The sequence below is a fragment of the Gopherus evgoodei genome, chromosome 2 (genome assembly GCF_007399415.2).
Source record: "Gopherus evgoodei ecotype Sinaloan lineage chromosome 2, rGopEvg1_v1.p, whole genome shotgun sequence".
NCBI classification, from domain to species: Eukaryota; Metazoa; Chordata; order Testudines; family Testudinidae; genus Gopherus; species Gopherus evgoodei.
In genome coordinates, this window is record NC_044323.1 from 249,502,772 (window position 1) to 249,528,539 (window position 25,768).

Genomic DNA, 25,768 nt, shown 5'->3' on the forward strand with positions numbered 1-25,768 from the left:
CTTAAAAGTTTTGAGTTCCAGCAACTTCAGGGTTGGTTCAACGATCGCCATAACATTCTTTTCAGATTTTGATGTTTTACTGGTCAGACTATTCCCAGACCACCAGTGAAGCTTTCCTCTCTTCTTTTCTCTTCTCTTCTAGTCTGGTCTAGTCCTTATATTAGACCCATGACTGTGGCATTTGGGTGCCTTCCAGTAATGTACTGAGCGACAGGACTAGCATCTATCATATATGGTTTTTCCTTTTCGCTCTCTCCCCACTCTTTGCAGGTGGAAAGTCATAGGTGGATTTCTTGTTATAATCCTTACGTTTATATAGTAGCAAATGCAAAGGTCTGAGCTAGTTCAGAGCTCTGGAGGCAGTTTGCTCTAGATCCTTGGACCAGCCACCAAGAAAGTTCTGACTATGATTATCAGGCATTGTCATGCTGTAAAAGCACCAAAGCCCTTCATCTTATTTCTAATTCGTTTTGGATATGTTCCTGCTTTCCACAGCAAATGTGTTTGAATGCACACACGTCTCATCCTGTGCAATACTGAACTCTTTCTGCTGAATGAATTGGGGAAGGCTCAATTTCTCCTGGCACAAGAGGAGCTAAGAAACTCACAGTAATTATACACACTGAGTAAAAGCACAATGCCTTTAAGAAACTTTTTCTCCTGTTCTCTTATTTATTGACAGATTTTTTTTTAATTACAACACAATGAAACAATGGTAAGTACATAAGATGCAATAGTATAAAAAAGCCATTTTAACCCTTCCCTTGGTTAAGACACTTACAGCAGACAAGAACTGCCCCACCCCAAACCCCCCTCCTCAAATGAAAACAAAAATAAATATAAATTAATAAATATAAAACAAATCACTGCACAGCCCTTAACTCTTTGATTGCCATGGCAAGAACCATAACGATTCTAGCATGTGACTTTTTTTTTTGTGGTTAAAGGTTGCCGCAGCAGTCAAAGGGTTATAGTGTTGTAAACATAAGTACTTTGTTGAAAATGTTCAGTTATGTTAATGAGGTCTACAGCAATGAGATTAATATCATGACCCCTTGACCTTTAATGACGCAATGTTATAAGGAGTTAAAGAGATAATAGCTTGGTGAGCTGTTACATAGCTTAATTAACCCATTTTATTTAACAATGCACGATGAGGCTTTGATTTACTAATAAGGAACAACTTGTGTATAATAAAACACTGTCCAATGTATTGATCAATAAAATCAATGAAAAAATCAGTCTAAGCACCACAAAATTTTGCCTGATTATATCTGACAGACATAATACACTTTAGCACCATTGAGTCAGCCTTGCATTTGCACACAAACTCTGTGTTTGTCAGTAGAAGCTACCTGAAAGAATAACATATGTCAGTTATAAAAAGATTACTGTATAGAATGCTGTGTGAGCAGTAGAATAAAATAAAATAACAATTATGAAAAGAAATTTAGTTAGAGAAAGCAAGTAAAAATGCTCCAGTTATTTTGTTGCCAAGACAGAACATAATGAGCAAAACTCTGGCATGGAATGTATATGGGGCTATGCAGCAAAAACTGAATATGGTGAGAAAATGTGCAGCACACTATGAAATCATTACACCTATATTCTGGCTTATTTGTAGGGCTATCTAAAGTCACATGACTAGTTGCTGTGTGTGGTTCAGGGTGCAAAGCTTGAAAAGAGTTTTTGTTTGTCCAAATGCGGATTATATCATGTCTAAAAACCCATCTAACATATTCTAAGCCTAAGTATTGCACCAAAACCCATGTATGCACATGAAAACCCCATTCATACATCTTATCATATCTCAGAGGTGGCGTAAAGAGAGCACACAGCAATGTGGAAAGGGCCAATAAGTTGTAATATGCACGTCATAACATATTGGAACAAAATCAGTTTCTACAGCAAGTATAAAGAACAGCTAATGGCAGGAAGAAGTGGTATGTAGATGGAAATCTGAAAAGCCTACTGAGATCAGAACCAACACAGACTCACTAGAACTGAAGCAGCAATTGAGGTACTGTGGATACTAGGGCATAAAGCACAAAGAGTAAGCAGGATGCACGGCATTCAGGACAGAGAGAGCAGCTGAAACAAGAGCTGTGTGAAGCATCAAAACAATGTGCCCTGATCCATGTACGCTTGCCAACATATTAGGGAAAACAGCCCCAGAATCAGATGCTTTAGCAATTGAGAGCACTAACCACAGACCTGGCAAAGAGCAGACATCCCCACCGCACTGCTCAGGAATGGCTTCTGTGTGAACAATCACATCTCTCTCACATGTGACTCATCCTGAAAGCTGTAAGTTACCACTTCCAAGGTTTTAAACCCTATGAATGATAGCAGATGTTACAGGGACATGTGCATAAATGTGCTATGAATAGTTATACGAGTTAGTGGAAACAAGATAGTAACACAATGATTAGGAAAGGGTCCTACTATTTAATAATGTTGGCTCAATAAATTTTGATACAAGGCTGGTGGATATGTGTGAATGAACTGAGGTGTCAGAAATAAAATACCCCAACACCTCAATAGTATAACTGTAGAATACCTGCTCCTAGGAAGAAAAATAACATTAGAAGGAGAGAACTTTAATCACAACATCTGTAGCTGCCAAGTACTGGTAGCATGATAGAAATGATGGGCATATGTACAGAACAATGCTAGCATTGTTGAAATGCAGCCTCCTGGACAGCTCAACTATCACAGCATGACCATGTGTGGACAATGCACATGGGCTGACACCAAGATAATTCACTACTGTTGTAACGTCATTCACAAAAGATGTACAGAATCAGATGTGATAATCTGAGCAAGCAGTTTGTGATGCTTAATACAGGCTATGCAACACATTTTTATCCACAGTTCAGGAAAGAAGCAATGGGCAATGGTTGAGGAAGACTTTAAAAATCATGCCTGAATACCCAGAAGCTTGACTGTCCATGGGAATATATGGATGCTGCAAATCAACCCCGTGGATAAGAAAGACGGATATACTAAAATTGGATGTATAAAAAATGTTGATGTTGTTTAGCGTAATTGTAGTGAAAGGTGTGCACAAGATGCCTCAAGTATGCACATGGAATTACTCAAATAATAGTAGTCACCATTATATCAGCAGTAACACAAAAGGGGTGGATTTCCTTGTGACTGATTGCAACTATGGGTGTCTGTGTCAGAGTGACCAATGAGACACTGACAACATTTTAACACCTCCTCCCAGTCCACATAGTTCACTTGTTACTGCTTGCTATTGTAGCTAAAGTGGAGAACGTTAGGCACCACCTTATTCAGTAGGAAACTCACAATGAAGAGAAACAATGGATCAGAGACTTGCATCAGCAAAAATGGAGGAACAAGCAATTCATCCAGTAATTACAGCCCTGCTTCTACGTATCACAGAAACATATCACACATTGTAGCTGCCATGGAGGGAAAGAAGTGTTTCTTCTCTTCCATCATAGCATCTGAGAAGTCTTATCCAGTGGAGCTCTTCACATGGCAGAAAAGTCAGTGAATCTAGGATGCCATCATCTGAAAACAAAGTTGAATACTTTTCACTTTGACAAATTGGATTGGATTCAGACTGGTTTTACCATATCTATGAGGAAAGATGAATGGTATGTTATCTCTGGTAAGTTTTCAATTGGTTTTACTGACTGAGAGGGCAGGGTTCCAGTGTCACTAAGACAAGCCATCACTAGGCCCTTGCACAAGTAAACTTTGACACTGATTATCTCTCTATCACATTTTATCTAGCCTATTCTTTTTGGAGTAAGGTTACTGAGACTGGTTGAAGGCAATTCTGGCTGTATCTAGAATCCTAGGTCTCCTCTATTCCAGTGAAACTGCTTTTAGGTTTGGGTATACAGACTGATCTGTTCTCATTTGTTGGTATCTCCTCTTAGAGTGGTCAGGTGTCTATGTGTATACTGCTATATCTCAGTAACCTTTAATCAGAAGGCCTGGTTGACTCAACTGTGGTCACTGGCAGTGGTGGAAGTGACTCCTCATGAATAATTTTAATTATTTCCTTTATGAGAGATGTAAGTGGGTGGTGCTGGGTAACTGTATTTGTCCTCACTGTGAGCCAAGGAATGTCTCTGTCAAAGCAACATATACAAAGAAGGTGAGAGCCTATATATCTTATACAATTTGAAGAAGAACCACAGACACAGATATAATCCAATGACATGGGTTTCATCCCTATATATTAAAACAGAAATACCGGCTCAGATGTATAAAAGGTGAATTGAGAGGAGATAGCCTGATGGCATTGGAACTGTGCATTAAAGATGGTAGTAAATGGGTGCTAGAAACTTAGTTAATAGATGATGTTTTATCAAATGTATTATATAGAGGAAAAGGTGAAGAATGAATTAAATGGTGTATAATTGATTGACATCATTACAGGCTTGTTGAGTACTGGATTCCTTTCCTAACTGAACATGCATGCTCAACATGAGGACAATGGTTGCATGGGTATAACATCATATCAATCTGATATTTCAGATCACTTTTGATATTGACAAACAATGAACTCTGATAGGACATGAACATGTAGAGTTATACTAGGGATATCATCTAGCTTTTGGCACATGGCCATGTCATAATTTGGTAGCAATTGTTTACCTGCATACAGTAGTTAGCTGGCAGGTATGTTGACAAAAAACAGAATTTATATCACACATAGCTGTGAATAGCAGAGTTCGACAAGATCAGTTAAAACGGCATATGATCATGGCAACACAGCAGCACTACTAGCTGTTGGCAATACCTACTGAATGTATCTCAGATTCTTTCTTGAATGCGTTTATCCATGTATATCTCCAGACATCTGACAAAAAGAGAATCAAATCTATTGTTGGTGCCAATATGTGGCCGAGAAGAGCATCCACTGTTCTTATGCCAGTATCCAATAAGAGCACATATGCTGGGCATAACCATTTACATTCAGATTAATCACATGCATAAATTTGAGATTGTGTAGTTATTAATCGGGATATGCAGACCTATAATACTGCTTGCTGGTATATGTCCAAATATCATGTAATGGTGCACACTGGAAAACTCAGAGCACTATCAGCAATCACTTTATATTGCTGACTATTCTACCACAGCTCATACCTGAGCATAGTAACGGCAGTAGTGGATTCACAATTTGTTCATATAGCACAGTGATTAGTTTGTCATGCACATATGTATGTTTTTAGGGTGACTGTCGTTCATCACATGCATACTAACTCATGGTATATGGGAGTGCATGCAAATGTGTTTCATAAGGACAAGAGCTGCATTATGCGAGCACACTGGAATGATAATACAAACAGAAAATTATTATTTTATGATTTCACACCCCAATGCTTGCAAGTGCTTAACCATTACGGGAATGCTACTAATTTGCAGGTACAGAAGCTCCCTGATTTATGTAAGCGTTCTGTTCTGTCGAAGTTTGGTTACGTCGAATTTTGCATAAGTTGGGGATGTATCTCCGACAATTATGCAAAAAAAAAAAATTATTGAAGATATAGATCTTTTTCTGTAAGTGCAGATTTCCGTAAGTCGGGTTTGCGTAACCCGTGGAGCATCTGTATACAATATGTTTTGCTTGCTGAGTGAAAGATGAAGTGCTTCACTCAAGTCACTGGTAAATGTGGGTTTATGCTGGTGAGGGCCAATGACCAGTTGTGTATAGAGTTGTTATGTGACTATCTGACTTCAGCATCATGTTGAAACAAAAGGGAATCATAACTGACAACAACTGTATTGTGTAAACCACGTGTGAGGAAGGATGTTGATGTACATACCATTTGGGGCATGTCACGGATTCAGTATGATCACTCTCTCTGTACTAGAATCACATGATGAAATATGGCAACTGACCACTGTGCACTACTGTAACAGCAAGAGGTGACTAGGTGACTAAGATTGTGAATTCAGGTTTGTCCTTGAATATTGGAAAAAACAGAGACTGGTTGGGGTGTGACCATGTGTCACTGCTGGTGATTGAATGGGGCAGCAATTATGAAGAAGGTGGCATGGGTGAAGCATCAAAACAATGGGTTCAGGGTCATTGTTGACTTATCAGGGCTTCACAGTTAATATGGATCACTCACCATGATAATAGTTTGTGAATGCTGTCATTCTGCATAGGTTTATGAGTTCATGCTTCCTGACTGCAAGGCTGATGTGTATCATTAATAATGGAGACACTGTGTAACACCTATCATTTATGGGTTTTTACTGTGATGGCAATTCACAGTATAGTGCATACATAGAGAAGTGTGGATAGCTTTCTCTATGGGATGTCATTCTTGTTTCTGCAGCTAACACTTGCACAGGTTTCATTATTCTGTAGCATTTCCTTGATCATTGACACATTACAGCAGTGTACAGTGTGGTGTCCACACACTGTACATGTCATATACTATGGGATAAGATATCTAATATGCATAGCCTCTGTGAATGCACACAAACATTGATGAAATTAAGACAATTGGTGGCTGATATGCTACAGCTGATCTACGTTAGGAAACAAGAATTTTATACCATGTATCCATTGTTAGCATAGTGTTAACCAATACTTTGGAACAATGTTCTAAGGTAGTGACAATATTTACTTGCAATGATCATGTGTTAATGTTACTCAAACATCTGGAACCCTAATTATTAGTGAGCTATTCCTTCTACACATTCATCTATAAAATAACATTGTACCATATGGAATCTACATTATGTGATACTAGATGATCCCAGGGTCAGCTGTTGCATGGGGTCAACCATTGCAGTCCATGATGGTGATAAGCTGATCAGGAATGTTATATGAGCTCAGTTTCTTTGTGCCAGCTGGTAGGCAAAGTACAAGAGTGGATTAGAGAAATAGGAACATGATTATGTCCTGCCACAGTATTTTGTCATGAGAACATTGAGGAATACTGTGCTGACTTTCATGGGCATATAGAGATTGTTACTTTTATGTATTTATGATGTGCTTTGGCTGTGTTTTTGCCCCTGATGTGGCTCCATGTAATCAGCCTCACCTCAAAATTACATAACCACTATTTTGACCCCATAATCAGTGTGCTATGAACAAATAGAGTGTGTTGAGTGTTACAACAGAGAGGTGTCAGTCATGCTCTTATCACTACACTAGCTGTGTCCTATCAGTTCTTTAGTACACACAGAGGGACTATTTGCTTTACAGCACAGTTCAACATCCAACTAGACAGGTGGCCATTTGCACCTTCCACGGATGAAGATGCCATTCTGTGGTGACTGGGGTTCTGAAATCATTCATTCAAGAGGCTGGAGGCATAGCAGCCAAAAGGCAGCCAGGGCCACAAGCACATATAAAAGGCAGATACTAATCCCAGCATTGGCTCCTTCCCCTCTCCTACTGCCTGCCTGACTGAGGCAGTTCTGGCTATGTGTAGCTTCCTCCACCTCTGGATCCACTGCCAAATTAGCAGACAGGCCAAGACTGAGTTTGCATGGGACACAGGACCCACAATAAAACAAGAACCCTGGAAGCTCTTTCTTTGTGCTTCAGTCTGTTCCTGTTGGCATAGTTCCAACTTGTGCTGCTATTTATGGTAGTTTGGGTCCCTACTTGCTTTAATGCATAACGGCTGGAACATGCACTATTTGATCTTCACCATTTGATTATGTATCTTTTCAAGCCATGCCCCCACCAATAATGCAAATTTGAAAAGCTAGAATGAGAGTGTAATGTTCCACTGCTTATAGGCAAACCTGCTCTATGCACTTTTTCCTACCAACAAGCCAGAATTTGATTCCATATATTTAACTGAGTACTAAAAGCTGCATTTAACTAACATCAGGACTGCATCATAAGCTAACAAACGCTAAGAATTCAGAGTTAAGTCTTACACTCTATTCTTAACCCACAATATTATAAAGTCAGGAGTTCTGGGATGGGTGGGTGGTGGAGGGGAACCACACACACACACACACACTGCTGTGGGACAAGGGAAGCCTTGTCCTCCATTTTGAAATTTCCTGGCTTTCATCACTGTTTCACAAACTTAACCTTTTTTTAACCTACTCCCCAACTCAACTCCAAAAAAAGAAAAGAAAAAGAAAAATTGTTTATAGGATGTTACAAAATGTGTATTCTATTTATTCAGGGAATTTGACAGGCCTAATCTGGAGCCAGCTGAGTCTTTCCATTTCAACCTATCAAGTAAATATACCAATACATATTCTGCTAGATTTATTTTCTGATAAAATTTAATTTAAGTATTTTCTGTCTCTAGGAAATAGCTTTTTGTTATTCTTGACTTACACAAAACCTATATAATCAGTTTGCCAGACTGAATAGACTGATGAAACCCATATTTAGTATTGTATGTATTCACAGTGTAGATTGTGACAATACTAATATGGCTATGTTTATTAAAAGCATTAGGAAAAAAGTTACTGCACACGAGCAGAAACCAAACGTTCAAAACTCAGTTCATCTGTTTTATTCTATTCTTTGTTGACACTAACAATTATTAGACTCTACTGTGGAATAACTGTTTATCAAATTTAATTTTCTTAAATCATAAGGTATTTTTAATTTATATGAGTTCAAAACTAAACCTGAGAAAATAGCTCATTTATTTTGAACTCCTATAATTTAAAAGCAACCAAATATACATTTTTGACATAAGACTGAACGTAAACTTCTCCCAGATCTTTCAGCTTGAAGTAAATTTTAATGGCTGTGTTATAACCTATTGAAAATAGAAATTTATAATAATAGAAATGCTGACACAATCTTAATCTGCACGGCATAAACATGCCATACAACATTCTTTTTATTCTTCCTCTCTCTGTATATAATATATATGTGTACTTTTACCTAAAAGAAAATAGATTAAGAATCAAGTTATTATGCATTCATGTATCTATGATGAACCATATATCAAGCACTAGATTATCACACTTACCTTCCAGCATAATTACTGTAAGTTAAATTCTCCAAATACAAACATTTTTTGTTACTTTATCAATGAACAACAGTCAACATGCTGAGCACTTCATTATTCTCTGGGAAACAGTTGCACAAAAAGTCAAAGCTGCCATGAGAGAGACTTTGAAAGTGAAGTGAAATAGTTAAGTGAGTAAGAAATCAGATGAGATGCTGTTCTGTTTTAAGGATAATATCAAATTGTCTGGTTCTCTTGTTGCAGAGGAAAATAAACTGCAGGTTAAATAATTTTGTCAGTGGTTTTTACCAACTATCCAAGGGACAAATTCAGAACAAAAAACATGAGTTCTTTTGTTCTATCTGTAGCAGAACATAATTTATAGTTGTTTGTGGACAACAAAAGTCACCCAGTGGATTAAAAAAAAATGACAGGCAGGCATAGAATTTTGAATTCCCTAAATGAGCTGATGTGTAATAAATATTATCCTATGCTCTGCAGTTGTGAATGCACTCTTTACATTTTCAGCAACAGCTGAAATGAATCTACTGAAGAAATGCTATGGGCTGATACTGGTGCACCTATAACATATAGCATACAGTACCTCTACAAAACATCTCCAAAATGCCATCTGGATTGCATATTTGCTTTAAAACTATACCTTTTTTTCTAACTGTTCTTTTTTGTTAGCTGTACGTATATATATTTCTGTTTATGCTCTAAGAAATAACAGCTTGCGATGCTTTATAGCATGCCACACATGATCATAAAATAAGTCTTCAAATCAAAATCAAATCATGTATTTGAACAAAAAAGCATACTAATTTTTCATGCTAGGCTCAATACAAATTTAAATTCAAGGCAGTCAAGCTATCCATTACCAAAATCATCATAATAATCATATATTTATATGTATATATATACCTACACGCTCTAAAAAATGATCCAGTAATGTATATTAGGAAATCAGTAAGAAATCTGTTGAATCTAGTATAAAAATCTTGTTTTATGTAAAAGCCAGCGCTGGCTGTTTCAAGTATTTAAGTACTTTTCTTATAACTTTGTCACTAATGACTAGTTATTTGTAGAAATTACTAATTTTATACTGAAAATTGTATTCAAGTTAAATAAAAATTCACTTCTACTGTAGTTCATTTTTAGAGTGTGCATGTATATATAGCAAAATGCCCATCTACAGATCTACCATAAATATTTTTGTTGCTGTCCTAAGAAAACACTTCAATGCTTTTCTGTAATCTTGGATAATCAATATCAGGCTATTTAAAAACAAAAACTAATCCAAACTGATTAGCAACACCAGATTATCTTCAGTTTGTGCCATTTTGCAAGTTAAAGGTCAAAGAGCGAAGACATAGGACAGTGCAATTTAAGGAAATTCAGACAGTGAAGCTTTTCGCAGAAGACAATGTTTAACTTGGTAATGACAGTCAACAGATCAATAATCAAGTTCAAGGCAAGCTGTTCATTATTTCAAAAGCGACTCCCCTCAAATCCTGGCTTTCATACAAAGCCAGGTGTCTGACTCATGGGGTGCATTCATTCTGACCATCTCTAATAAGTTCACAGCCCAATGACTGTAAAGCCTATCACTGCAAGAAGCAGCTTCTAAAATCAATAAAGAGGTCTGTCAGTTGCTGACTTTTCTCTAGGAAAAAAATATTGATACAAACCTGCTCTGCAGGTCACATGAAAACGACAATACTGCTGTTAGCACAAATTACACACAATGACCAAATGCTTTGGTGGTCCCTTGGCTCTGTCCGTGATTTAATGTACAGCTAAATGCCAGAGATCTGACTAACCCTTTGAGAACTATGTTAAGCATGCAATAGGTAATTCACCCAATATTCATGCAACATTAGAGTCATCTATTTAACTTTCCTTTCAATCTGTAACACTATCTTCATGTATTCATGTACTAAGGCAAATTGAATTATCATGCAACATAGTTTAAAACAGAAATTCAATATGTCTAAGATAAAAGGCTAAGCTGTAAAACTATAGCCAGTTCAAAAAATCCTATGTGAGTGCTAGAAGTTATTAAAATAAGTATTTGTTTTACCAGAAAGTAGCTGGCAAATATATTTTTGTTTCTGTTCATTTGTTATAAATGCTTTTTATCAATAATGCAAGTACTTCAAAGACGTTACTTACACTTACAGGATATCTGCTTTAAAAACCTGAATTTCATTAACCTGTATTTCCACATACCGCTTCTGCAGTCCAATACTTCCATAGCAACCAAGATTAGCATCCTTCAGACTCTAAAAACTAATCCTATAGTTCTCAAAGGGTTACACCAATGTAATGCTAGTGTCAATTTTATCTACAACATGACTGTCACTTTAGTTCAATGCAATCCACTTCAGAGACATGCTGTTTTTCGCTATGCTTTGGAATGAGTGTTCTTGACAGACCTATGAAAGGCCTGGGGCAGTTGGCCTGATACAGCTTGGGAAAAAATGATGCAGGAAAATCAACAAAAGAAAGAAACAATAAAAAAGGTTCTGTTTGAAATATAGTAATGAATATAAATGTATTAAAACATTGAGGACATAGCTCAGAACAGTTGTATAAAACACAAAATGAATGTATCATTAAGGCTGTTACTATATTGCAGATATTTTGGCCCCTTGTTTGTTGGAAAATGGCTGTCCGAACAGTCTGAAGTCCTGTGTGTCATCCAGGTCTCCCACTTGACAAAAATCATGTGTAGGAGTATACAACTAAATCCATAGCAGACAGAAAGCAATCCTCTTTGGAGACAAAGCTGTTTGGGTCTTCACACTTTCCTGAAAGTTCAATTGTGGGTTGTTGTGTTGTTTTTAATTTAAAAAAAAAGCTTACTTTCAGCAAAATTATTTTCGAAGGGGAACAGGCTTTAGGAGAAAAACAGTAGAAACACTGGATTTTTCTTTTCTTTTTTCCTCTTCATTAGTTAATCCTGATAGTTTATTGGGTATTGAGCGTGCAGAGGAAAGGCCTGGAACCAAATGACAAAGAAAGACAAAGGACTGAAGAAACGGCAGATACTGTCTATCATGGAAGCTTCCCAGTAGAGTGAATCCCCACTCACGTGCAGGACAGGCAACCCCCTGGGTTTTAAAGATCAGCTCTGATTCAGGCTGACAGATGCCTGCTCCTAGCTAGGAAACCGCACAACAGCTCTTACGTCGAATCTCAAGTTACCACAAATTCCTGGGAGACAAAAAACCCCCTACATCACACCCACTCTTGCATAGAGCGTTTGCAGTACAGTATGTGACGAGGTGTTCCTTTCCTCTTGAACTGGAACACAGTGTAAACCAAGACAAGGAGGCACAAGGCCAGGATGCAGGGAATGACAATGGCTATGGCTTTCACAGTGCTGGCTGTGTTGTCCAGTTTGATGACAATGTCCACGTCATCTTGAGGGCTGTGTCGGTCTTTGTCCCGGTCTGTTGGTCCATCACAACCCATAAAATCCTTGAGGATGGATCTGGGATATCCAGGTTCCACCCTGAGCATCTGGTTATTGAATTTCCAATACTCTTTTCCTTTGTAGAAATATGTGAAGCCTGGGAAACAAAAGTGCAGTTATTCATGGTCATGTTGACAATCTCCTTATAAAGACTGATGTTAAACAGCCTTCAATATTCACCAAATGACACTGAGTTATTTTCTGAGCACCGGAATCTATAAAGTTAAAGTAATATGGATTATTCAGGAGCAGATCAGGATAGGAAGGTTTCAGATCTTCTTGGCAATAGGTATATGGCTCCTATGAAAGCTCTTGTCCAAACTAGCATCCAAGGCATAACTTCACTTCCTTCTTGTCTTTAAAAAACCTTAAACCTCAAGTTTCCTATTTGAATAAACTTGGATCTAGTCTAATTCTAATAATATGACTATGAAGAAATGCTAGAGAAAAACAATTGAGGAATTTAGAGGCCTAATGATTCATCTGTTAATTGAATACTTGACCACAATTAGAATTATACCACAGCGCCAGGGCTGAGTTCCAGTAGTTCAAGGAGTCAGAGTCCCTCTCAGGATGGGAGATCAGTTTAAATGAATTCCAACTCTGTGCTAGACCAGGCTGAAATAAGAACTGATTCTCTTCAACATCATTTTAGCCTGCTACTGTACTTCAGATGGAGGAAACACTATATGAATGAACAGAAGCCTTACCAAGAGAGAACAGGTATACCCAGCTTCACATTTTCTGCAGGGAACTGGTATTTGATCATTGAGATGCAATCCAATATAAATTACAAAATATGCCTACATGAAGAAATCTTAATATCCTACCAAAAACCTAAATTACGTTACTATCCCATCTGAAAAATGGCATTGATCTGGCATGAAACAAACCACAATGGGTGCATTCTCCCCTATTGTTTATGACCTGAATGCATACAACTGGAGGTTTCCCGAGCTTTACTTGATAAGCCTCATGTTCTTTCCTACAGTGCAAAAGCCCAGTAAGAACACAAAGACAGATTGGGTATCACTTGTCATACTAATAATGGCATACTAATAATGCTTGCTGGAAAGATTAGTGGACTAGATATTAGAGATAATAATCTCTTACTCAAACAAAAGTCAGGCACTTTCAGTTGTGCAGAAGAAGATATGTTAGTATATTTCTTTTCCAATTCAGAACTACACACAAAAGCCTTTGTCCCCTACACCTGCACATTTATCAATGTGAGGAATTAAAAAAAAATCTGTTTGCAGTCACTATTTATTTAATTGTAATTATTCTGCGGACAGTTGAGTAGGTATTATTTTACATTGCATATGGTTCCCTTCAGTTTTATTGTCTAAGACTCTATGTGTATCTGTATCTCCATATCTATAGCTCTAACTAGAAAGGTATATGTTTGGCTGAATAAAAAGAAAAATAGAGAGCTATATCAAAACTACTGTTAAGATATTTGGTCACAAAATACCTTCCATGTCATTGGATCATAGCATAAAACATCACTATTGTTACTACTGTGCCACCAAATTTGAGTTGCAAAAGGTTTGTTCATTTGTTCATGAACAAATAGAAATTAGAGTAGTCTAAACCATAGTTTACAACAGGGAACCACATCTATGTCTTCCATAAAATAATGTGTTTTTTGAAAAGCACTGCACATGTTGACTCTTAATAACACTCCACCTTTGGCAAAGGTAAATGATACTGATATTAACTAACTTTATAGATTTGCATGATGAAATGAGGGGATAAAACCATAGGGATTTAGGAATTACCATGCTGTGTCACACCCTAGGTGCAACCAATCTAGCATCCTATCTCTGGCAGTGCCCACAACCAGATGGTTCAGAAGAAAGAATAAGAACCCTGCAGTATGCACCTATCCATAGTTGCCCCCCCTCCACACACACACCTGACTTTCGGTCTCAACCTGATCTCTAATAGAGAATGGCTTAAGCTCTGATGCATGAGATTTAATATTTCTCCCAGAAAATTCTGGTGACAAGTTTATACCACCTACTAGTCTACAAAGACAGACAAAGTTATAGGCACTTGGCAAAGTTATTATTCAAGGAGGGTTCAGAATTTAAACAGAAAAATAAAGATGTACCACTCAGAAAACCAATTGGCTGCAGTCCTCACGGCCCTAGCATTAGTTGCTTGAACCTATCCAGCTCCCACTCCCTGCCATCCCTCTGAATCTCCCTTCTCTCCAGCTACTGCCTGGCTCCTCACCCATATATCAGGGATCTCTGGGGGAGAGGGTGTTGTGTTGCACAGGAGGCAGAAGGAGCTGTAACTGTATGTACTCTGGGGTTGAGCAGTTCTTCTGAACGCAGGGCACGTGGAAATAGAGAAGGAAAGTTTGCTGCTTGCCACGTCTGCTCCTGCCTGGTAAGGGTTCCTGCAGCTACGCTGCAGAAGCAGAGGGGAAAGCTTCACAGGCATCACACATGGGTTATTGAACTTTTAGATCATCAAATGAGTCAGAAAGCATTCAAAGTGCTGAGCTGGCAACAGCAGAGGGTCTGGGATTGCCAGCTTTTACACACCCCTCCTTTGTGCGATTCTACTCAGTTTATTGTTGTTGTTTTGTATAGCTTTTTGGAGGATGGATTTAGCTCTACTCTTCTGCCATCCCTAGCAAACCCAACTCAGTTTTTAATAGGAAACTAAAAGGCTGAGGATAAAAAAAGATACATTCTTTCAGATGATATGGGTTAACTGGCAGAAATTCTTCCTAAGTTTTTTCCCTAAAGCATTCTGGTAAAATTTCATGTCAAATCATTATTTAAGCAGTGGAAGGAAAATGGTTTGGGGCAAAATGTAATCAGAATTCTTTTAAATTAAGCTGTGTTTTTTTCTTTTGTATCTTCTCTAGTTTCATTGTCTCCATGTGCAATCGCCAATGTAATCATCCTCTTAAAAGAAATATCTGTTATCCTGTCTTCAGGGACTTTCCTCCGGGGCTCCTCTAATGCTCTCCAAGAGTCCTGAGCATCTCTTATCCCTACCCCTCCCTGAAGAACTGAGGTCATGTTTCACTGCTCTTCTGGCAGTTGTATGCTAGTGGGAAGTCCATCAGTGCTATTCTTGAGTTGGGCACAGGGTTTGACGCAGGGTGACTCAAAGAGCTCCCACTGCTCCAGGGAGAAGCGCTCTGCCTCTGCAGCACTTTCAGACCATATCTGCCTGGGTGTGAAGGAAGACAACTTTCATTGCTAATAGGAGATACGTGTATAATCCACTGAGCACAACACTGACACTTTGCATGTGACGGTGAGTCTACTCTATCCAGAAAAATAATATGATTATAGTTCCATGAAGTAAGCAAATATTAAGAAGCATGTCTAAATTATCATTTGTTTAAGGGAGCAAAGACCAAATCCATTACGTATATGTGTGCATAGATATTTATACATATACATGTATACATACAGAGAGCTAGCTATTGAGTGTGATATATGCAGAATGTCATCCTGCCTGACCTACTTTCCTGTTTAAAAAAAATATATCTAGCCAAATGCCAGAATCAGGAGAGAGTTTCTGTTGATGGATGAAACAGAGACAAAGCAAGGAAGTGATTTTGCATATTTCCACAGCAAATTAGTTCATCTAGTTATAGGAAGAAATGAAGACTCTGAAATGAACTACACTAGGAAAGCAAGCTTTATATTTATCTACTAAAGGGAAATGAAAATAAGACAGCAAGAAATATGCGCACTGTCTGAAAAAAACACAAATCTGCAACCCCCATCACTAATAAATTAATCATACATGTAGTAATACTTAAATACTTGCAGCAATGAAAAGTGACTGCAAGCGTATATTTTTGTTTATATCAAGGACATCTATCTTCATGCAGCTGAAGGCTGTGCTGGCAAATTGCTGTTAGCCTGAGGGCAGCACTTAAGTTGCATAAAGTGGAGCAGATTTCAGCTGCTCTCCTTAAACGGAGGTGTGGCCAGTTGGAAACTATGGGTTAGAGCATGAGATACTCCATCTTGGTGCAGGTAATAGCATAGCATGCTGAATTTCAAAGTCTCTGTGAGCTGCAGCTCTGCTTTATACATTTATGCCATCTTTGATTTACAAATTCATCAAGATACTTCTATTCATATACCAAAACAGCCTGGTTCTAGACAACAGTACAGAAAAACGAATCTAAAAGCTTTTATCATATATGAACTATTAACAAAATGGAGATTCAAACAGATACATTCAGGTAGGAAACTTCTTTTATGAAGTACTAAAATCCTGCAAAACCAAAACAAATAAAAACCCAAACAAAAGCTTATTATATAAAAATTAAGAATATTTTCTCTCCTTCATTGTGATTTTAAATAGACTAATCAAAGAATTATATGTAACAATTTAAGAAGAGAGTTCCACAGCATGAAAAATCCCACTTGCAAAATAATGAGAGATCAGCCAGCCCACCAACCTGATTAGCTAATCATTTCCACACATATCTACATCATGATAACAGATGTTAGGAAATGACTAAGCTAGGGAAGTGCTTGCATACCATTTTCTTTATGGACAAAGGCTCCCTGAGGAGATTCTGGGATACCTTTCCAGATTGTGATTGGTTTTGGATAACCAGGGTCCATGGACCTCATTTCTTCACTGTATCTCCAGTACCTAAATAAAAAAATAAAATAAAAGTAGATCACCAAATATGCATTTATAAAGATAGGTGATATACTAATTCCATGCTGTTTTCTTTCTAACAAAGTGCTGCATTTAACAACTGAAACTGGGGCAACCAGAGCTCTCCTGTTTAGCAATACTACCAGGTAACAAAGAAAGTTAATCCTGCTTGCTGATTGGACAGCTGTTTCAAGTAAGTTCACGGAAGATAAAAGACTTCTCCAACTTGACAACTAAATCAACATGCACCTTATTTATACTCAGAGCAATTCTGGTGCTTAGGGCCTCTGCACAGCAACACAGCAAGGAGATATATGCAAAAAACTACATTATGTTTCAGTTGAGATCTTAATCACACAAAAGCCATTGAATTCAGAGTTAAAGTTCCCACAGCAAGCTTAACTCTACTCCTTAAGTGTATTTACTACAACAGTCTTTCGTTACGTCTATGATCATACAATATGTATAAAATAATAGAAAATGATATGTACGTTGTGTTCTCTTTGGTGGGAAGGAAAAAAAGTTCAGTGTAGAAATCAGAAGCCGACAAGTTCAAGGCAACCTGAACTTGTGAGAAATAAGAATAAATAATTGATCTTATTTACACTGACGAAGCAGTGTTAATATTCAACATATGTTTGGAGGCAGCAATACAAAATGATGTATGTGTGCATCTTTGGTTATAAAAATATGTGGTTTCAAGGTAATACTGTATCATACAATAATAATGGCATCTTATTTTATGCAGTGCTCCCTCTGCTTAAAGCTTGTTGGGATGTATTAAAGCTTGTTGTAGGATCTCCAAGTCTGAACTGCCCTTCCCTACTCTTGAATAGTTGTTGCTGTTTATGAAAGAGATAAAATATCCCCTCCTGAACATTTGGAATAGGGCACTTTTGTGCATGCTATGATCATTGAGAAAAGTTCAGTGATCTACTGCACATGCTCAGTACACTACAGTATTTGTAAGTGATCATAACATTGTTATTTCTAAATCAAATTATCTTATCCAAAGTTCCTACAATTTAACAATCATCCTATATATATATATATATATTTATAGTTTAATTAATTATATTCCTGCTATATAATTCTATAGGATGATTAAATACAAAACATTAAAAAGAATTATCTATGAAATTCCATGGGTTTTTGAATAATTTACATATTAAATTATTTCCATAATTTTTTACTGTCTTCCAGAAAGGCATCCAGTCTTGATTCAAAGACATCAAGAAATAGAGAACCCTTCACTTTCCTTGGCAGTTTGTTCCCATGCTTAACACCCTCTCTGGTAAAATATATGCCTAATTTCCAATTTGAATTTGAATGTGTTTGGCTTCAGCTTCCAGCCATTGGTTCTTGTAAAGCCTTTGTCTGCTAAATTAAAGAACCCTTTAGTATCTGGTGTTTTCTCCCTGTGTAGGTATTTATACACTCTAATCAAGTCACTTTTTAATCTTCTTCTTGATTAGCAAAACAGACTAAGCTCTTTCAAACTCTCATTGTAAGGCCTTTTTTCTAGGTCTTGACAGTCAGTGAAATTAAAAGGTGACAAATTTAAAACTGATAAAAGAAAACAACTGACATCTATAAAAATAAATTTTCTGACTGTGGCATAAAATATTTTTAAAAGCCTGATCCCTTAATCTAGTTACATATTCACCAGTAATCAGACTCCAACAAGTCCCATTAGCAACATCATTCTGTCCCCTCATATTAACAGAGCTTTTGGATATCCTTCAGAGCACTATAATAAATGGGGGAAACAACATATAGAAACAATCAACACACGTTTAAAATATTAAGTGCATCAAACCTTTTTTTCCTTCACCATTTTAATGGTGCATTCCTTAGTTTTCCACTTCTCTTCCTTGGCTTTCTGTGTCTCTGTGTTTAATATTGCATTTTCCTTTTTGTATTCTCTCCCTCCTCCCTTCTATCATTACTGGCTGTCTGACCTTTTCACTTTATTCTATGTTTATTGTTTCTTGCCCCTTTTTTCCCCCTCTTGCTTCTCTTTCCTTGTTCTTCCCTGAATTCTTTGTTGTCCTCTCTCCTTTTTAACTCCTTCGAACACTACATAATTCCCTAACTGCTTCCGTTCTTTAGTATTCCCCATCCTTGGGTTCCTTGTCCTGCTTCCTGCCAGGATGGCTGAGACAGGTGGTCCTCCTGAGCTTTCAAAAATCGGTGCTCTGGTTATAAATAGTTCCTTTGGAGCACCTAGCTGGTGTAGGCCTGGCAGCCCTGTGATTGCTGCTTTTCTGCACTGCTAGGAAATCTCACTGGGTATGGGCTGATTGTAGTTATCTCTTAAGCAGGGAATCTGTCTACAGTGTGAGGAATAGTGCAGTCCAGGTCTTCCTCAATATTCAGTGGCTCTCTAAAATATACATTTTTCGATTTTTTTGCACCCAAAGGAATTAAAAATCAGTTTTTTTCTTTTACAAAATCAGAATCTCTGAAAGAAAACCCAGACTTCCCAAATTCCAATAGGCAGACTCCCTCTGCCAGTGCCAATTACTGGTGCATTGACAGCACGGGACAGGCTGGGGCTCCTCAGTGAATGGTGGATTAGCAATTATGGGGGTGCACTTAGTGGAACTGGAAAAGGGAAAAAACACACACAAGATAAAATAAAAGTGCACATTTGCTAATGTGCTCTATCTAATGCTAGTTATTTAGGCATTCAGCCTTTTAGAGTAATGTTAAGATTTTTAAAAGAAAAAACAGTTAAACTTTACAGTGCAGAAAAACAAAAACAATCTCCCCGCCTGAGTTACTGTAAACAGAGTCATGGGTCAAAAGGTGCAAATCTGTCATCACCTGAATAGACACTGTTGCATTCCAATAAGAAAGAAATATATCACCGAGCTGTAAACTCTCCTTCCTCCTAGCTCTCTCATTCAATTTTTTCAGGAGCACTATCTCCCTGGCTCACTTACATGTTTATTGGAATCCCTCTCTCTCTGCACATAGATTAATTTGGACATGTCATAGTCTATAGATGTTTTCTTTAGTACATATGTTCTATTAATAATTTGGGTTTAAAATAATCTTCATGTTGTCATAAACTTCATAGCTGATGTTTAAGACTTCATAAGCTACCATCCTGCATACCTTTTATTCATATCACTTCTTGGGACTTTTAAAGCTATGTCTACATTCTCTTATGGAGCACATACACCACATATTACTGTCAGGACAAAGTAAACATAGAGTTTCTTGATTACATAACTGTATTTGGAGAAAACATACCTTCCTACTTTGACTCTGGCATAACCTCTTTCCTATCTTTCATTTCTACCTTATGCTACAAAAGAAGCAAGATTGTGTTGTACCTAGTTCAGAAAAATAACCTATAACAGGCTTATATATACAATTAAAACCAGCAGGAGAATTCAATCCTGACATTACATTAAGAAAAAATTGTGATATAAACAATACATACCAAGAAGCTTAGTGGGATATGGGTTTATTCCCACTGGTGGCTAATATCCTATAATAGCTCAATTATCTCTGCAGGGCTCATGTTCTTCGATTTTCTCCTTACATTCTGTATTGCATTTTCTATCCTGCTGAGCCTTATTATGCTTGTTATGGCTCTAAGTAGCAACTTCTCCATCAATAGAAGTTTCCTTTGACAGTTCTCTAGTTTGTGCTACTGCTAACAGGATTTTTAGGAAGGTGTTGACTTGAACTAGCTGTCTATGAATGGAAATCTATTATAGAATGTCTCTTTTGAGTAATGCCTAAAGAAAGTATAGCTCATATAAGACTCTTAATGTACCTTATAGTGTATAAGGTGCCACAGGACTCTTTGCTGCTTTTACAGATCCAGATTAACACGGCTACCCCTCTGATACTTAATGTACATGTTTTTCCAGAAACATGCAGGCAGATAACTGATAATAAACTTAAATAAAAAAATCTTCTCATCCACAAGATGCAAATTGTAGGACTGTTTTTGTTCACAGTGGATGCTGATTGTTTGGAATACATTTGAAAGAAAACATGTTTCAAACACCAGAAATTTGGTTCAGTTGCCTATTTCCTTTCCCAAGAATGCTACAGAAATCTGAAGATTATCTATATATTTTTAAAAAAATTGTGGTGCTCTTTAGCATACTGTTAACCTAGTTCCACCAAAACAAACAAACAAAATACCAGTATGGTTAACAGCAGTATGATTGACATACTGTACAGCATATTCAAATATATTTTTTAAGATACCCAACAATACTTTCAATGTCTTAAAATACTGAGATCCAAACAACACAGAGTAATAGCAGTAGTAATAATAGTAATAATAATCTTTTTTGAATCTAGGTGCTTCAAAGAAAGCAACACACACAAATATAACTTTAATAATATTAATGTGTTGTATGTCTACAAATTCACATCACTTAAAGTGCTTCACAAAACAATTACTCCTCTGGCCTGTAAGGTAGATAAATATTCTTAGCCTAATTTTATAGATGTAAAAAGCCAGGCACAGAGTTGTTAAGTGACTTGCCCAAGGTCACACAGCAAATATGTTTCACATCTGGAACAAAACACATATCTCCTACCTCTCGGTTCTGTGCTTTATTAACCACAAGCACATGTTGCCTCCTGTAAAGGGACTGTAAACTTTATTTAACAGTAATTCAATTAAACCATGATCCTAAACTGCTCAAGTAGTTCTCTGACTTTTTTTCCCTTTCAGACCTCATTTCTAAATAGTAGCACAGAAGCCATTTTCATGAACTTTAACAGGCTTTGGATCAGGCCCTTCCTGCTTACATGGTAGGGATTAGAAATGAAGGGAGGGGAGGCATGAGGAAAATGGAAGTTAAGATTGAAGATCAGAGAACTATGAGTGAGTAAACTGATATTACATTTTAATTATATTACTTTGAATATTCAGGTTAAAATAGTTGAAATTCTGAATTTCCTGCTGTTCTTAAAAGGCTTGCCCCTCAATAAAGGAGACTCAACATTTCAGTGAGGTCATACAAAATTTTTTCTGGAAAATTCAAAGAAAAATATAAAAACTCAGAGTAAAATAATCTGAAAAGAAGCCTCAAATTTGGGGGGAGGGGGAAGATTTCAAATACCCCTGCCCCATCCCCCCAGCATTTTGGTGAAATAAATTACAGATATTGAAGAGGAAAACTCAGCTCTTTGTAGAAGAATAGCACAAGTAAAGGCACCACTTAAGTCCTCACAATAGGCTTTAAGTAATGCGTATGCCTTGTGATGGCCCTCTGTACCAGGGCGAATTGCACCCACACTTAATATTTAATAATATAAATGGATTAGATTGTTTCGTTGGGGCAATATGAGGCAACAACAAATATGTCTTGGCTGACATTAATCCATCAAATAATTTCCTTCTAGGATTCCTTTACCAACCTATCTCCTTTGAAGAAGTAGGTTTTCCCAACGTCCTCCCACCAAATTGCCGAATCAATACCATGGGGAGGAATTCCACTTCCAAGTGTTATCAAATCATGAGGGTACCCTGGCTGGAGAGTGGTATCCTTGAAGACCCAGAACTGGTTACCTGAACAAAAGCAGATATATATGTTAACTTCCAGAGCTTTCAGTATTACAATTAAAATATTCTAAGGAAATAAGAAAGACACTCAATCGAATAAAGCAATATGCTGATCCTGCTAAATATATTAAACTGGAAAATGTTTCATGAATGAAGCCACTGAAAAATAAAATGAGATACGGCCGACAGATATCTTATATTTGTACAGCATCTTTTATTCAGTACTACCCCAGAAAATTGTGCAGATAAGCCACATAAGAATTATACTCAGACTGCAAATGAAGTCACCTCGGGAGGTGGTGTAATGTAATCCATTTTACAAGAGCAACACTACACAACAGATTTGTTTTTCACAAGGGAAGCAGGGTGAATTTTAGGGTAAAACTGAATAGGGAAACATTTAGATTAAAAAAAATGCATAACTCCTAGAAATTCTGATTTTCCTAGAGACCACATATTCCTATTACCACGTGCTCTAATTGTGATACAGAGAGCTAAAATGTTTACACATGATACACTAGTTCATTTTTAAAGTATTTTAAGAAACTATTTGAACATATCATCTATCACTTTTCTTCCATTGGGCATGCAAAGAGAGGAAATGAGGACATCCTGGCCCCATTTAATTCAATGGGAGTTTTGCCACTGACGTCAATTGGAAGAAAAAATTACCCTTTGAGAAACATTTTCAGATGCACCAAAGTGACTTGGGTGCCTAAGACACATTAGTACTTTCAAAAATGTTATAATCTGTGCTCCTCTTCCTCACCACTCAATCTTTTCCACTAGTCTACAACTCCAGCTTCCCCTATGCATTTGTTTCCTTCCAATCTCCTCCCACAGAAGTCTGCAGAAGGTCCCAGGAGGATACTGACTTCCTCCACTACAAAATTGCCTTTTCTTTCTTGTAACATAGCTTTATTTCTCTTTCCTGAGCAACTTCTACAAACCCATCACCTCTCTCTGCCTTGTCAGGCCCCTTCTGAGTTGCTTGGCTCCCTCTTAAACGCCATCTCTAGCTAGAGCATTTTCTGCAGGTGTGGCTGGGCAGGGTCTTTTGGGTCTAGAATTGCTCCTTAACCCCCTTCAGTTCTAGTGTGGGTTTTATACACCCCATCACAGGGCTCTTCAGTTTAGCAGAGAAAGGCATAATATGATCCAATGCCTAGAAGTTAAAGCTTGACAAATTCAGACTTGAAATAAGATGTACATTTTTAATATTAAGGGTAAGTGACCATTGAAACAATTTACCAAGGGTCATGATGGATTCTCCATCACAGGCAATTTTAAAATCAAAACTGGATTTTTTTTTCCAGAAGAGATGCTGTAGGAATAATTTTGGGGAAAATTCTATGACCTGTGTTATGCAGGAGGTCAGACTAGATCATCACTAGATTTCTTACCACAGTCACTTCAATAAGGGTTCACATTCTCATGGCAATCTAAGACTATGTATGTTAATTTTAAAAGGTGGAGGAGGAGTCCTAATATGATGCATACTTTAGGATTAGTAACATCCCAAAATCTTAGTTTGTTCAGTGTCTTCCCTTTTCCTTTGTCTTATGTCATCTGTCCCTGTGTGATGTCATGTTGTGTTTATGCTACGTTGTAAGATCCATTGGGTAGCGACCATGTATTTATCCTCTCTCTATATATATAACATTATGGACATGCATGTTGCTAAAAATGTTATTACTAATAACAATATTAATCTGTGAGAGGAATAACTATTACTTAGAAGGCCTGTCAACAGCTTGGCAAACCTTTAGACTGGCATAACAGAAAAGGTCCAGAGAAAGGTAATGAAAATTACTAGACCTCTTGGGCCTTACCATACAAAGAGAGAGAATGAAGACCAGTGGTCAGGGACCTGGCATAAAACAGGTGGAACCCATCTGAAATTCATTGCAGCTCCCCACAATAGGACCCCTTGAGTGGAGCTGGTGCATCAGTGTACTTGCCTCTGCTGATTTTATTTCAGCCAGCGTCTCCCTTTCTGAAGCCATAACCATCCTATTAATCACTTCTAAGTTGCCAATAAGTGGAGTTTCAACCATGACCATTAACACTAGTTTAAATTGGAATAAATCAGTGGTGAAACTGATCCAAAAAATGTAAACCAGATATTTGTCCCTCCTAACTCACTATATCCAGAAACACCCTTATCTATGACAGCCAATGGAAAAGATGTTTCAAAGTGCATTTGCCTAGCTACACGTCTTTGCAGATAGCCCAGTGGCACATGACAGACATAAGAGTGGCAGTCCATACTAGTCATTGTATTAACTATGTGGCTGGGCAGGCTGCTTCACAAACACTTATCTACCCTTAGGCACTATCTTATGTAAATATTTTATAAGGAAACTTAACTTCGCCCCAAAGACCTAGGATCAAGTCTATGCCAGAGTCACTGGGATGGAAAATCTAGAAAGCTGTATTCCCAGTTTGTTTTATATTTTAGTTATCCCTCTGTGGTATTAAATAAGGGAATTCTTAAAAAAAGTAAAGGAAGGCTTTATCCCCTCACCTGTACCTCAGCAATTTACAGCATGCTTTTCTTTTCATCACATTTTTAATTAGGAAAGGGGATACAGTTTTAATCCCTCCCATGCTGGGTTTGCAAAGTAAATCTTTTATCAGTTTCTTTGCAGCTGCTTGTCACCTGCACTTTCAAGCAGAGGCATTCCAGCTTGCCTGAGGATACATTTCCTGACACAAAGTCCCAGGTCACTATTGGTGCATTTGGCTTTAGGAGGCATTTGTAGAAGCCTGGTTCAGTATATTTTCCAGTGTATCAGCACCAGAGGAAAGAAGTGTGAACATGTGAAATTTATAGTTTCTCTAGAAAATTCCTGTCATTCAACCCTAGTTTTCTCATACTCTCCACCGTGTGCTCCTATACTGTGAACCTAATAAACTGCCTTCCAATAATGAAAACAAAGGCTTTCTGAAACGTGTCTTACAGAAGATTCTTATGGAAAGACTTCCCTTCATATCATATCTGATAGAGAGACCTAGACACATATAACCAGACTCTCTCTTCTTAAAATGTAGAAAATTCATCAGGCACCTGTACATTAATGTGGCCTTAAAAATACTGAAGCAGCTATCAGCACCTTTGTGACAAAATAAATCACAAGG

General features: G+C 37.4%; 1 protein-coding gene across 1 annotated transcript in view; it reads right to left on the bottom strand.

The window, feature by feature from the left end:
• Window positions 1-664: 664 nt before the first annotated feature.
• Window positions 665-25,768, bottom strand: part of MMP16 (matrix metallopeptidase 16) — a 244,629-nt gene continuing 219,525 nt past the window's right edge. Inside the window, 3 exon segments of the mRNA XM_030553407.1 lie at window positions 665-12,520; window positions 16,958-17,073; window positions 22,483-22,633. Of these exon segments, the coding sequence (XP_030409267.1) occupies window positions 12,186-12,520; window positions 16,958-17,073; window positions 22,483-22,633 (602 nt within the window). The 3' untranslated portion in view covers window positions 665-12,185.